The sequence below is a fragment of the Dermacentor albipictus genome, chromosome 5 (assembly GCF_038994185.2).
Source record: "Dermacentor albipictus isolate Rhodes 1998 colony chromosome 5, USDA_Dalb.pri_finalv2, whole genome shotgun sequence".
Taxonomy (NCBI): Eukaryota; Metazoa; Arthropoda; class Arachnida; order Ixodida; family Ixodidae; genus Dermacentor; species Dermacentor albipictus.
Window position 1 is genome coordinate 129,086,758 of NC_091825.1, and position 13,775 is coordinate 129,100,532.

General features: G+C 45.2%; 1 protein-coding gene across 4 annotated transcripts in view; it reads left to right on the forward strand.

Annotated features, from left to right (window-relative positions):
* Window positions 1-12,947, forward strand: part of LOC135906351 (ataxin-7-like protein 1) — a 37,936-nt gene extending 24,989 nt beyond the window's left edge. For 3 of the 4 annotated variants that reach the window (XM_065437695.2, XM_065437699.2, XM_065437697.2), the window contains 4 exons: window positions 20-144; window positions 2,083-2,944; window positions 5,490-5,655; window positions 11,827-12,947. In XM_065437695.2, coding sequence (XP_065293767.1) covers window positions 20-144; window positions 2,083-2,944; window positions 5,490-5,655; window positions 11,827-12,089 — 1,416 coding nt within the window. In that variant the 3' untranslated portion in view covers window positions 12,090-12,947. The remainder of the gene's footprint in view (window positions 1-19; window positions 145-2,082; window positions 2,945-5,489; window positions 5,656-11,826) is intronic. The other variant, XM_065437698.2, reaches the window with a different exon arrangement.
* The last annotated feature ends 828 nt before the right edge of the window (window positions 12,948-13,775 follow it).

A 13,775-nucleotide genomic window follows, 5' to 3' on the forward strand; every position in this document is an offset into this window, starting at 1 on the left:
TCCGTGCGATCATTTGCAGGTGTGTACCTTTGGCTTGAGGCAAATGGTCAATGGCCTGTTTCTATTGGACCGGCGGTGGGATGCGACACGCGCGGCTCTGGCCTCAGCTCTGGGCACTGATGGCACACAACCACCGCCCCTGAAGTATGTGATGGCATTGTTTTCTGGATACTTGTGCTGTCCTGCAGTCATTGGGTTAAGTTTGGAATATTTTCAGCTAAGGCAATTTCGGAAGGACTACTATCATGACACCTTTGACTTGCCATTTCTTTTTCTCATTAAATAAAGGCCCAAATCCTTTATGGCCCTTTTGAGGGCCTTAAATACTTTATTGCTTATTTCTACGAATGTTTCTATATTGGTACCCAGGAAGCTGAATGCGTTATGTCGTCATGATGTATCATTGGCTCAATCAAGTCCTACAATTGCTGTGGCAGCCTTACACAAACTCAGTCTGTGGGCAAATGAACAGAGGTGAGCAGCCTTGTCTAGAACGCGCCGCCGGGGCTCTGTGGAGCAAGACAGCCTCGTCTAACGTTAGCCGCTAGGTTCGAGATAGGTGTCCACTGCACGTGTGTGGCAAAAAAAGCTGGGTGCCTGCTCATTGCTTCCTTGTTCCAGTTCCCACCTCGCGTGTTCACTTCCTGCTGCCAGGGCCACGCTGCATGTCTATGTTGCGTTAATGTTGTTAATGTCTGTGGTGCGCCACTGGGTAGTTCGTGGTCAAATGGGCAGCGCATTGGGCTGCTGTGCTGAGAAAACGGGGTTCGAAACCAACTGTTTGATTAATTTAGTTCACACCGTTCATCAATGAACCTTTCACGCCAACATGGGTCACCGTAGATGCAGCGCTGAGTACTGCTGTTCGGTGCTGGTCTGCAAAGAACCTCTTTGATGCCAACTTGGTTCACTGGGTATGTGCCTGTAGGTGCGTGCCGTCCTTCGATGAACGTCTTTGACACCAACATGGGTTGACTAGGTATAACAATGACGAGATCCCTTAATTTCCCTGAGGCCGAGTGGAATTGAGCCCACGTCGCAAGGGTTCAAGTATAGCTACCTGATGCATTAGCAGGCTGCACCACAAATGCACTGGATATGTAACGCTTTTCAAAGAACACCTTTCACGCTAACACTTTAGCAAGCTCTGCTGTGAATGCACTGGGTATGTGCTGTTCTTCAATAAACCTTGCCAGCTTGAGTTGCTGATTATGTGCCACTGAGTGTGCGTCAAGCGCACAAACATTTCTTAGTGTTCACAGGCAATGGCACACCACGCTTCTCATCTCGGAAGCTACGTGCGGGATTCTGGGCATTGCCACTAGATGACACAGTGTGTCCAAAAAGAAGTGCGACAGGGGAGCCCGGTTGCCACGTGACGCATTTCTCAGCGTTTGCACCTACAAGAACGCCATGCATTTTGGAAGCCATGTGCAGGCTTTTGCGGAAAAGGCGCTAGATGGCACCAAGTGTTATGGAAGCACAAAAGAGGAACCGTGCTGCAGCACATGCCTCATACGCAACTAGTTTCATCAGTGGCAGTACATTGTGTCACTATATTGATTAAATGCTAAATGCATTGCCGTCGACAGTCGTAAGATGGGCTATGCCACCCCGCCCCCCCCCCCCCCCCCCCCCTATTTTAATACCTACTTTGCAGGGTACATAAAAAGAAATACAAACGAAGATCACAGGCGTAAAGCATAGTAAAACAAAAATGGTCATTGCTTTCAATTCTAACAATATGAGGCAAAAGAGCATTTCGTTCACTTATGGAATTAAACTTGTGTTAAACATTAGAAAGAAAAAGAAGGGGAACACTTCACAGAGAGTTGGATTGTGAAGGCTTGCTGTGTGACATTATGCTTTCTCCCAATTTTTTTCTTTCCACATTGAAGCCACATTAGTGACCAAGCCTTAGTTATAAGTTGTGTAATATGCAAGAGAACCGCACAATATGCTGCGAAATGTCCTGTTTGGTTCTGCAAAAAACATATGGTGTCTCAGAAAATTAAACAGGAAAAAGAGATATTCCTAAGCTTAGTTGCAGCAATCGTAACCTGGCTCATCTACTGTTTGCAGGAGACTCTGCGTGGTCGGCTCGCGGCTTCCAAATGCTGCTGGTTCCAGCTACATCAGTTCAAACAATGAACACCAGCGCTCTGCTGATTCGTACAGCTTTGGCAACACGGCAGTGGCGGAAACTCCTGTTGCAGTAGCCACATCTCAGACTTCAGTGCCGCATTCTCTGGCTGCTGCTGTACGAAGCAGCCCGTATCCGACCAACACAAGCGGGGGCACGGCAAGCACTCAGGCAGTGCCTACAGCTATCGCCGCCCACCCAGTGTCAAAAGCCACGCACCCGTCAAAGCAAGCAGCTTCGTCCAGGAGTTCAGCGAGCAACGGTGGTGGTGGTGGTAGCAATGTGCTCCTATCCAGTGCTCCTCGCAAAAAGAAGCCACTCTCCTCCACCGTCACTGCTGTGGTGACATCATCAGCTCCATCAGTAGCCTCATCACTGGCCACGTCAATGGCGACCGGTGCGCCAGCGTCATCTGTGGCTTCTGCAGTGCAAGTGCCATTGTCGGGCACGCCAGTGACATTTCCATTTCGGACCCACATGGGTGCGCTGTCGAGACTTCAGGTGTCGGGGCACAGTGTAGCACCCAAGGATGGAGGGACGGCCATGTTGGTGACCACGGCGGATGTGCTCAATGGGCAGGTCAACAGCAGTGGCTTGCTTCACTCAGTGACCATCAGCAAACCGGCAGTGGCCACAACGCTGCTGCAGTGTCGCCCTGTCGACGAGAAGGCTACAAAGCCATCTGCTGGGCCTACCCTGCTGAAGGCACGCAAACCGAACCCTCTTGCCTCCGGGCGCACCTCGACACCTGTGATGAAGAACCACCACCAGCCTCCCATCTCCCACGGGTTGGCCCTGTCGGTGAGTGCGAGGCTGTGTACTTGTGCATAGGCATGCATGTGCAACGTGTGCACATGTGTTCTTTTAAGCATGAGAAAGCATGGTGCCATCATTGTAAAGACTAGTACAATAAACTTTCGCTGGTTAGGTTCAACTCCAGATAATTAAGAAAGAGGGAGTGGGGGCAAATTGGTTCTTATCACCTTTTCTATTGTCTATGGCTGCGCATGGCCAAGTGCCATGCGCAGTCTGTGCACCCTGTTTTAGAGGTAAACTGCCATGTGTGCAAAGAGTGGGCATGCTGAGATGGTGTGGCATCATCTGCAGTGTCTTCCTGCGCTTTTAGTACTAGAGGTTGCATAATCTTGAGATTCGGAGACACGTTAAAGCAAGAGGCAGACCAAGCATTCACTCCTTGCTGCTGGTGCTTTTCATAATAGCATTGTCCCACTCCAGTCACCTCTATATCTGCCTTGGGGGTGGAGTGGACATGAAGGTGCGACTGGCTTCGCTGAATTCATACCGCCGATGTGAAGATGTCGCCACACAGCATGAAACCATATCTTTTATCGCCAACTCTCAAATTTAACAAAACTTTCTTGCTCATTCAAATTTGCACTTTTCAATTGCCCGATAAGTCGAAAAATCTTACGATCTCTTCTGTCTGATAAAATTTATTGGCGACTGTACTTGTTTGCATTATAGGTCGAATTTCAATACAGTGAAATTTCGATATAATGAAGCAAGTTGGCAATATTAAAGGCTTTGTTTTATCAAGGTATAGCTGCATTTTGATCGTGAAATTGGACCTCACCACGTAAATTGAACTGAATTAGTCAGCATGAACTGATTTCTCTCTGAATGTGCATTGTGAAGCACAGCCAGAATGCAAAACATGTCAGCTACATTACATTGTTGTGCCCCAAGGTCCTCCAGGAGTGTTATTCTTGCACGGTCTATGCACTACACCAGCTGTTTCGAAGGTCATGCTCTGCCACACTCTAAAGGGTAAAAAAAAAAAAAAGAAATCGGGCCAGAAAAAGTGTTAGGCCTCATTCATAGACATTAATTTTTTTCTCTCTCTCTGTTCCATCGCTCTCAAGAGAGTATAAATTTTGTTATAATCGAGTTAATAAAGCATTATAATAGTTCCAGAGCTTTCATGTCAAGGTACACCGCCTTTCGCCAGGGGAGCAATTTCTCGGATCAATTCCTTCCCAGAAACGGGCTACCAGCGACATAGGTTGCTGCTGTACGTCTCCGTTGCTGCACCCATGATGGTGCCTCATCCCTTCAAAAACTAACCGATTGGGAGACTCGCATACTCAGTTTAGGGCTCCTCTTCATCCCTGTTATTTGTGCTGAATTTTAACTTTGAAGTATATACGAACTCCTCCGACAGTGCACTTTGCCAGAACCACTTGCACTACACTTGCGCTTCACTGCACTACACTACACTACAATTGCTTACAAAGAAAATGAATATAAACTTCTGCAGAATTATTTTGAACTAGCTCACTTCCAAGTGGATAGATGAAACTACTACTTAGTATAGTGATTTATATACTACAGCTAGACATAGTGTCTACACTTGGCCAAGGCTGTTTTCTTACAGGTTGTGTCATAGCGGTACTTGCTTATATAGGCAGCACAATGCCACATTTTGCTGACCCTATATGAATCGGTTAACACCTAGTGTTGATGACTGAAACCTGGCATTTCATTTTATACAGCTAGAGCTGCTGCTGTGGGTAAGATGATTTTTCAGAAGCCATATGTTTGCTTGATTAAGCTGTGCTGTACAACCACAGCTACCATGAGAGTAGAATGCGTATATATGCATGTGTTTAGTTTTAGGTGGACAGTAAGGAATTTCATGCGGTCACTATTAATGTGGTGCACTCCTTTCGGATGTTAAGCACCATCTGTAAAAAAAGTGCATAACATTCATCTCCAATATTACACACAGTGTGCTATGATGTCTTTACTAACATGCTCTATACGCCATTTCATACATAGCAGGCAACGCTACGATGGCTAGAGAGACTTCTTTCACTACCTGCATTTGCAACCAAAAAATAGTTCATCACATAGGAAGCAAAGATACAGGTATGCACCATCCAGTTGGACGTATCATTTTCTCCTACTTTCATTTCACAAAGCCTGGAGTACTTATTCCATAGAAGGCATTGTAGATCAGAACCTATTTACCACCAAACAAGCAGAGAAACACGTTTTTGCAGCCAGCGGCCACTGCGCATTGCTTGCGCTTACAGCCAAAACATTGTATCTTGCATACTGGAAGCGCAAAGGTATAAAAAATAGCATGATTTGACCTAACCTCATGTCCATAAGTTGTATTTATAATATGTGAGGTAGTTATTCTTTAGAAAGCGTCACCGATCAGAAACAGCTCACTGCAAAAACATGGAGTGAGACTTTTGTGAAATCAGCACTTGCATAGCTTCCACAACGTTGCCTGCTAAGTATGAAGCTGAGTATTCGGTCTGTGCTGTCACCTTCAGTTGCCTCTTGTTGTTCCATGCACACGTATGTTTTCTTGTAGCAGGAACTGTTGGCAGCACCACAAGTGCCTGTGCCTGCAGCAAGCCAGCTGCCCAATGGTATGCCTACAGTACTGGGGCAGAGCAAGTTGTTCTCTGTGCCCAACCACTCGGTGCAGGGAGTGCTGGACGGCACCACTTATCACCAGGCTCAATTGGTTGCAAAAGGTGAGCTGCTAGCAGTTGCATTGGCGAAGGGACAAAAATCTCAACTCCCTGGGATACTATCATGCCCAAAGCCTCTGAGAACTTCTTGACACTAAACAAGCATGCAGAGAATTACACTTAAAGAAAGCCAAAAATGTATTCAGCTGTGTTGGTCAATTAACCTTCCACAATACTTTTCTAAAACCCACCTCGTTGGTTCAACGATAGTGGCTTTCTACTGTAGAACGCAGTGTCACGTGTTCAATTTCCGACTGCAGTGGCCAATTCACTTTCAGACGTACCTCTCAACCGAAACTTTTGTAACGGTCAAAGCAGCTTGCTCAGGAAGAATTATATTAGAAACCTTTACTTAAATAAGCTGTCACCTATTTATTATTCTACAGAATTTCTTGTACACTATTGTATGCAAAATTGCCATTGTATGCTATTGTAAAACAAAATACACTGTACTGATGGGCGACTTCAATGCCAATGTAGGCAAGAAGCAGGCTGGAGACAAGGCAGTGGGGGAATGTGGCATAGGCACTAGGAATAGCAGGGGAGAGTTATTAGTAGACTTTGCAGAACAGAATATGCGCATAATGAATACCTTCTTCCGCAAGCGGGATAGCCGAAAGTGGTTGTGGAGGAGCCTGTATGACCAGACTAGAAATGAAATAGGCTTTATACTCTGCGCTAACCGTGGCATCATACAAGATGTGGACGTGCTCGGCAAGGTGCGCTGCAGTGACCATAGGATGGTAATAACTCGAATTAGCCTAGACTTGAGGAGGGAACGGAAGAAACTGGTACATAAGAAGCCGATCAATGAGTTAGCGGTAAAAGGGAAAATAGAGGAATTCCGGATCAAGCTACAGAACAGGTATTTGGCTTTAACACAGGAAGAGGACCTTAGTGTTGAAGCAATGAACGACAATCTTATGGGTATAATTAAAGAGTCTGCAATAGAAGTCTGTGGCAACTTCGTTAGACAGGATACCAGTAAGCTATCGCAGGAGACGAAAGATCTGATCAAGAAACGCCAATGTATGAAAGCCTCTAACCCAACAGCTAGAATAGAACTGGCAGAACTTCCGAAGTTAATCAACAAGCGTAAGACAGCTGACATAAGGAAGTATAATATGGATAGAATTGAACATGCTCTCAGGAACGGAGGAAGCCTAAAAGCAGTGAAAAAGAAACTAGGAATAGGCAAGAATCAGATGTATGCGTTATGAGACAAAGCCGACAATATCATTACTAATATGGATGAGATCGTTCAAGTGGCTGAAGAGTTCTATAGAGATTTATACAGTACCAGTGGCACCCACGACGATAATGGAAGAGAGAATAATCTAGAGAAATTTGAAATCCCACAAGTAACGCCGGAAGAAGTAAAGAAAGCCTTGGGAGCTATTCAAAGGGGGAAGGCAGCTGAGGAGGATCAGGTAACAGTAGATTTGTTGAAGGATGGTGGGCAGATTGTTCCAGAGAAACTGGCCACCCTGTATACGCAATGCCTCATGACCTCAAGCGTACCGGAATCTTGGAAGAACGCTAACGTAAACCTAATCCATAAGAAAGGGGACGCCAAAGACTTGAAAAATTATAGACCGATCAGCTTACGGTTCGTTGCCTACAAAGTATTTACTAAGGTAATCGCAAATAGAATCAAGAACACCTTAGACTTCTGTCAAACAAAGGACCAGGCAGGATTCTGTAAAGGCTACTCAACAATAGACCATATTCACACTATCAATCAGGTGATAAAGAGATGTGCGGAATATAACCAACCCTTATAATAGCTTTCATTGATTATGAGAAAGCGTTTGATTCATTCGAAACCTCGGCAGTCATGGAGGCATTGCAGAATCAGGGTGTAGACGAGTCGTATGTAAAAATACTGAAAGCTATCTATAGCGGCTTTTCAGCCATCGTAGTCCTCCTTAAAGAAAGCAACAAAATCCGAGTAAAGAAAGGTGTCAGGCAGGGAGATATGATCTCTCAGGGTGTCTACCAACCGGGAAAACCGGGAAAACCGGGAATTCTCAGGGATTTCGCGTAGTCTGGAAAAAGTCGGGGAAAACTCAGGGAATTTTGGCCTCTATCAGGGAAAATTAGCGGCAATTTTATTGAAAGGGTCGAAAGTCGCGGTAATGCTGGCTCGAGTAGCAGACAGGAATCGTAATGAATCGTCTTTGACGCCCTGTTGTTGGCAGGAGGAGTTGCCAGTGTACAGTCAACGAGCGACTTTCCGGATTCCCGATAATTTGGACAGCTTCGCGGCGCCACCTCGTACCCCATAGTGTCAACGTATCAGAACGTGTGAAATTTCCGACGCTAGAACTCTTTGCCGTCCGATTTTCCGGACGTTTTGCCGCGACCGCAGGTCCGAAACGGCATTAATCAAAGGCACCACCGCTGCCGTCTTGATTACTTCGCCGCCTCGAACCGGCACTCTTGCACGCAGATCCGCTGTCACCCGTTGCCACCACTGCGGCAACGCTAGGCCTAGCTGCTTCGACGTTCGCCATGAAGCTTCTTGCCAGTGGGTGCCGAACTTTTTATTGAAAGAATTCGCTGCTGTCAGCAATGGCACGGACTCCACCTTTGTGCTCCTCGCGATTTGCTTAGAAACCTGGAAAACACGGTGCGTTGCATAATGCCGGTTCGTGAAAGTCAGCTTCGCCTCTGTACAGAAATGTTACTCGGTAAAGCTTACGGGAAAGTATTGCAGTGAAGCATAACAAGCGTGGGAAGGGGCTATTGCCACGGAATACAGTATGTATATCTTAATTATGCACGCGGGCACCCGGCATTTCCTGTCACAGTACGAGCACAGGTATGCCTAATACGTGTACCGACAGGCCTTCAGAGCGTTTTCGAACGTGCCTGTGGCGGTTTGAGCCCCTAAGGGCAGTAAATGACACGCATTTATTTTTTTCCAACTGGCCGATTTTTCGGACGTTTTTGCGGCCCCTAGGGAGCTCGAAAAATCGGTCGTGGACTGTGCAACTGATCAAGACGCTTCAAATGGTCCTTGGGGCGAATGAGTGGCGGAAGGCGGACAAGAACAGAAGTGACCTACGCATTGAGGAATAAACGAGAAAGGAAGCTTGTTGCCGCCGTTTTGAAAGAGCTTGAGCTCAAAAAATAAAGTTTTGGCTGATGCTGAGATGCAGGTGTCCCTCATCCAAACCAAAATACACTCTTTGAAGCAGTGCAACACAACACTCGGGTGTCGTGCGCGGGCTGAGAGTATGTCAGGACTGTTGAGGTTGACTTACGAGCTGTTGAGAGAGAATCTCAATTGTGACAGAGTTCAGGCCTCATCCCACTGAGGTTGCGATCAGTTGATAGAAATAGCTCATATTAGAAAATATTTGCCTTTGTATGCATGTCCTTTTCAATCGTATTTGATAATGTCCGACCCTATTTGCAAATTTTCCGAAGACACTTTATTTGCTGTGCATTTTACTAACCCCTGCCTTCTATTCTCTTTTTGAATAACATCAACACTGCTCCTTAGTATTCAAATTGGATTAAGTTGCTTTTTTTCATGTGCTTACTAGAGAGTGACAGCATCAGGTGATATGGTTTCAGCCCGTGTTGATATAAAACATAGTTCTGCATCACTCAGGGAAATTTGCAATGGCACTCAGGGAAAACCTGGAAAACTCAGGGAATTTGGAAATGTCAGCTTGGTAGACACCCTGTCTCTCCAATGCTATTCACAGCATGTTTACAGGAGGTATTCAGAGACCTGGATTGGGAAGAATTGGGGATAAGAGTTAATGGAGAATACCTTAGTAACTTGCGATTCGCTGATGATATTGCCTTGCTTAGTAACTCAGCGACCCAACTTCAATGCATGCTCACCGACCTGGAGAGGCAAAGCCGAAGGGTGGGTCTAAAAATTAATCTGCAGAAAACAAGTAATGTTTACCACTCTCGGAAGAGAACAGCAGTTTACGATCGGTAGCGAGGCACTGGAAGTGGTAAGGGAATACATCTACTTAGGACAGGTAGTGACTGCGGATCCGGATCATGAGGCTGAAATAATCAGAATAAGAATGGGCTGGGGTGCGTTTGGCAGGCATTCTCAGATCATGAACAGGAGGTTGTCATTATCCCTCAAGAGAACAGTATATAACAGCTGTGTCTTACCAGTACTCACGTACGGGGCAGAAACCTGGAGGCTTACGAAAAGGGTCCGACTGAAATAGAGAATGACGCAACGAGCTATGGAAAGAAGAATGATAGGTGTAACATTAAGGGATAAGAAAAGAGCAGATTGGGTGAGGGAACAAATGCGAGTTAATGATATCTTAGTTGAAATCAAGAAAAAGAAATGGGCATGAGCAGGACATGTAATGAGGAGGGAATATAACCAATGGTCATTAAGGGTTACGGACTGGATTCCAAGGGGGAAGGGAAGCGTAGCAGAGGGCGGCAGAAAGTTAGGTGGGCGGATGAGATTAAGAAGTTTGCAGGGACAACGTGGCCGCAATTAGTACATGACCGGTGCAGTTAGAGAAGTATGGGAGAGGCCTTTGCCCTGCAGTGGGCGTAACCAGGCTGATGATGATGATGATGATGATTACGATTGTATGCAGGTGGGGGTGTGAATACCGAATAGTAGATTTTGAATTGAATATCGAATCAAATCAAGAAAGAAAAGCCAAATATTGAATCAAATATAAGAAAATCTATCACAAATGTTAATGCTTACAAGTTTTGTGCAAGGAAATGCACTGCTTCACATGCATGGGAATCTACAGTAACTCAGTATGCCAGCACTGATTTAAAGCTCAGTTCTGTAGGAAGGTGTGGAAAGTATATTTTTGTTTATCAATAGAACATCTGTTGAATAGAGTCATATCTTTTTCCTCCTGAAGCTGAAGAAGTAGTGAAGTTATGCTTTACTGAATATCTCAGACATTTTCAGTTTAATAAGATTTCGCTTCCAGTATTCCTCCAATACACAAAAGAGTTCTCCCTAGCTCTTTGCAACCAGATGGGTTTTCATCAGCTCATGAAAGTCAATCTGCACGACAGACGAAAGCGCCAACCACCCATTGCATGCCTCTATCACCACATAGCAGGTAGCCATCGTTGGCACTGCGCAGGTCTATTGTAGTCCCGCCACCAGTGAAGACCAGAGGCCTTTTCATTGTTAGGCCTCACTTGCCATCTGTCACGGGTTCTGAAATCGGAATGACCACAACAAATTCACACGAAGTCATCCTTCTCTACGTGTCCACTTGGTGTTAGCGCAGATGTCTGCAGCCAAGCAGTCGGCACACTAGTCACATGATACTTTCATACAAGCTCGAACTGCGCAAATATGTGTCTGCGTGAACACGCTATCCGCTATATGTGTGCCTTCCAGCGACTAATCGACATTTTATGCTTTAGTGCTGTCTGAAATATGCGCTGCTTTTATCGCTGTTCCCTCTGTTCATGTTGCGTTATGATTCCAATCAGTCCTGCAGACCAGCATACCTTGTATCGACTTTGCAAAGGCACTAATCGCTCCAGTAAAAAGATATATTTTAAAAAGTATATATTTGATTTGATTCGGTAATATTCAAGTATTTGCACACCCCTGCTTATAAGCAAAGCTTTAATATTTCTGCTTGATTTATTGTGGATTCATAAGAGGGTCACTGCAAATGATATTTGTGCAAGACGGAATTGCATACTTATTTTAATTCACCTGGTATGTACGTGCTGTTGCCACGGTGGCCCCGTTTGGATGGGGGTATAATGTAGGAGCGCTCGTGTACTTATTTAAATTTAAGCCCGTGGTAAATAACCCCCAATGGCCAAAATTAATCTGGAGTTCCTCACCATGGTACATCTCACATTCTGTGTTGCTTTGGTACAATAATCCTCACAATTTGATTTGGTTTGTTTTTATCAAGTACATGTTTTATTTTCTTGATGTAACCCAGCTCTTTGTATTCCTGCATTTTTATGTAAAGTGCCCATAAAAAAACGTAACTGAATATCTGCTTTGCTTGTGGCATCATCTCATTTTAAACAGCGTTATTCCATACAGCATGCATGTTGTTTTCATGCCTCATATTAGTGCTGCTCCCCACCCCCCTTTTTCCCCATAACAAGGCATTTTTTGTAAAACATTTGAGCTGTGATAGATGCAAGTTAAGCTGCTTCACATGACTACAGGGGCACGGAATGGCTCGAGGTCACATCCCGGCCGTGCTGTGCTGCCCGACACAGCATCGAGCATTATGACTGGTTCTACGGCGACGTCACTGCCAGCCTCTATGGCCAAACAGCAGCTCTACCAGCAGGTTCTAGCAGGACAGGTGCAAGCTCAGCTGGTGCCAGCACCCCTAAAGCTTCCCTTGTTGCTCCCAAATGACGAGCGACGTCACAGGCCACAGCAGCCGCATCTCAAGGTGCCTGGTGGATCACTGCCAACGTGAGGATTGCCGACTTCATCATCAGTGCTGTTACTTTCCCGTGTGCCTGTGTAAATAAGTGGACAACATGACTGTCTCGAGATTGTGTGCAATCGGGAGCCAGCAGACAGCTCACAGCACCCACCAGGCTTCCTGTGGTGAATCGCAGCAGATGCCTGTAAAGGGCCGAAAATTAATATTGTGGTACCGTACATCGGGTGGGCCCTCGGGATCTGTGTCCGCATCACACAGTGATTGACAACCTCCGTTCAGTCGGCACTGTGACCCGGCCCTTTTTCCGCACGGTGTTCCAAAAATGCGGAGAACGAACAGTGTCGTGCAGTGAAAAAAAGCTGTGGGGGCATAATGCTTCTGCTCGGCAGCAACAGCATGTTGCAGTGTTCACATCTTCGTTTGCCTTGCCATGACCAAATTAGAAAAAAGAATGCTAAATTATGTGTTTGTTTGGGAAAATTAAATCTGGTACTGCAGAGTGGTTTTCAAAATGCGCTGGAGACCTGGCCATTGTAGCAGGTAGAAACTCTCTGCTTGCTGGCGAGTTTTGTGCATTTCGCTGGCTTTATTGCGACCGCCTTGTGGAACATTGTCTGTTCTTTGCAAATGTTCAAAGCCTTCTCCCCTCTCCCTGGGTGCCACCCACATCTCTTCAGTGATGCCTTTCTTGCCCATTTATTTAATTTGTCTTTGATTTGAACGAGGTAAATCAAGAGGCGGCACTTTAATGCAAGTACACTGTGCCATGCTGTGAACTTCCTTTCCTTAAACCTTTTGATGTGTTTAACTGCAGGCAATGGTTGACAAATGGTAAGGTTCCTTGCTTCACTTACTTTGGTAACAATAAATAATTGTTTCCCTCTCTTGTGTAGAGCCTTTCTCTTGATTGGCTCTTGTCAAAATGTCCATTCTTAAACCATTGTTTTGTGCATCTAATGCGATTTGTTGCTGTCACAGCATCTCTCAGCGAAAATTGCCGCCTGCAGTTAGGACAACATCAAATTTAAGTGAAAGAATTGAAAAGAAGGATCAATCAACTTGCACAGTGCTTAAGGATCCTAATTTTGAAATGATTTTGAATCGTGAAGGTCTCCATGCTTGTGCCTTGAATGTAATTTTGGGGTTAATGTACTTTTCGAATGTGTGGCATTTCCACGAAAGTTTGGTTTCTAGAAGAGACTAGCAGCATTCACCAGCATTCTGTCGTACCTGACTTGGAACAAACAAGTATTCTTAGTAAACCTTAGCATGCCTGCTGCTAGGAGTTCTCGTGCTTTACAAATGCAGATCTTGATCTGATTTTATAGCACAGCGACAGCTTGCTCTTCGACAAACTTGGATTGGATCCATGCATCTATGGGCAGCTCTTGTTAATACTTCTGTTGGAAATCCCTGGAAATGGAGCGGTGAGAGTGAATTGTAGTTACTTTATTCAAGTGCACTTGTAAAGACCTAATATCACCATTTCCTTAATGTCATGGATGAGTACTTTTCTGTATTGTATACAGCAAATAACTTGGGTTCAAGGAGGGAGGGCATTGTCAATGCTTATTAAGTATCCTTTATTTATATGCTGGTGTTTCACTTTTGCAGATTCTTTCATCCTTATTTAATAACAGGACTTTCTTCATCCTTGCTGCTATTGGTGAACCAAAAGAGCACCAATATAACAGTTTCTCGACTCATGGCTTGGCA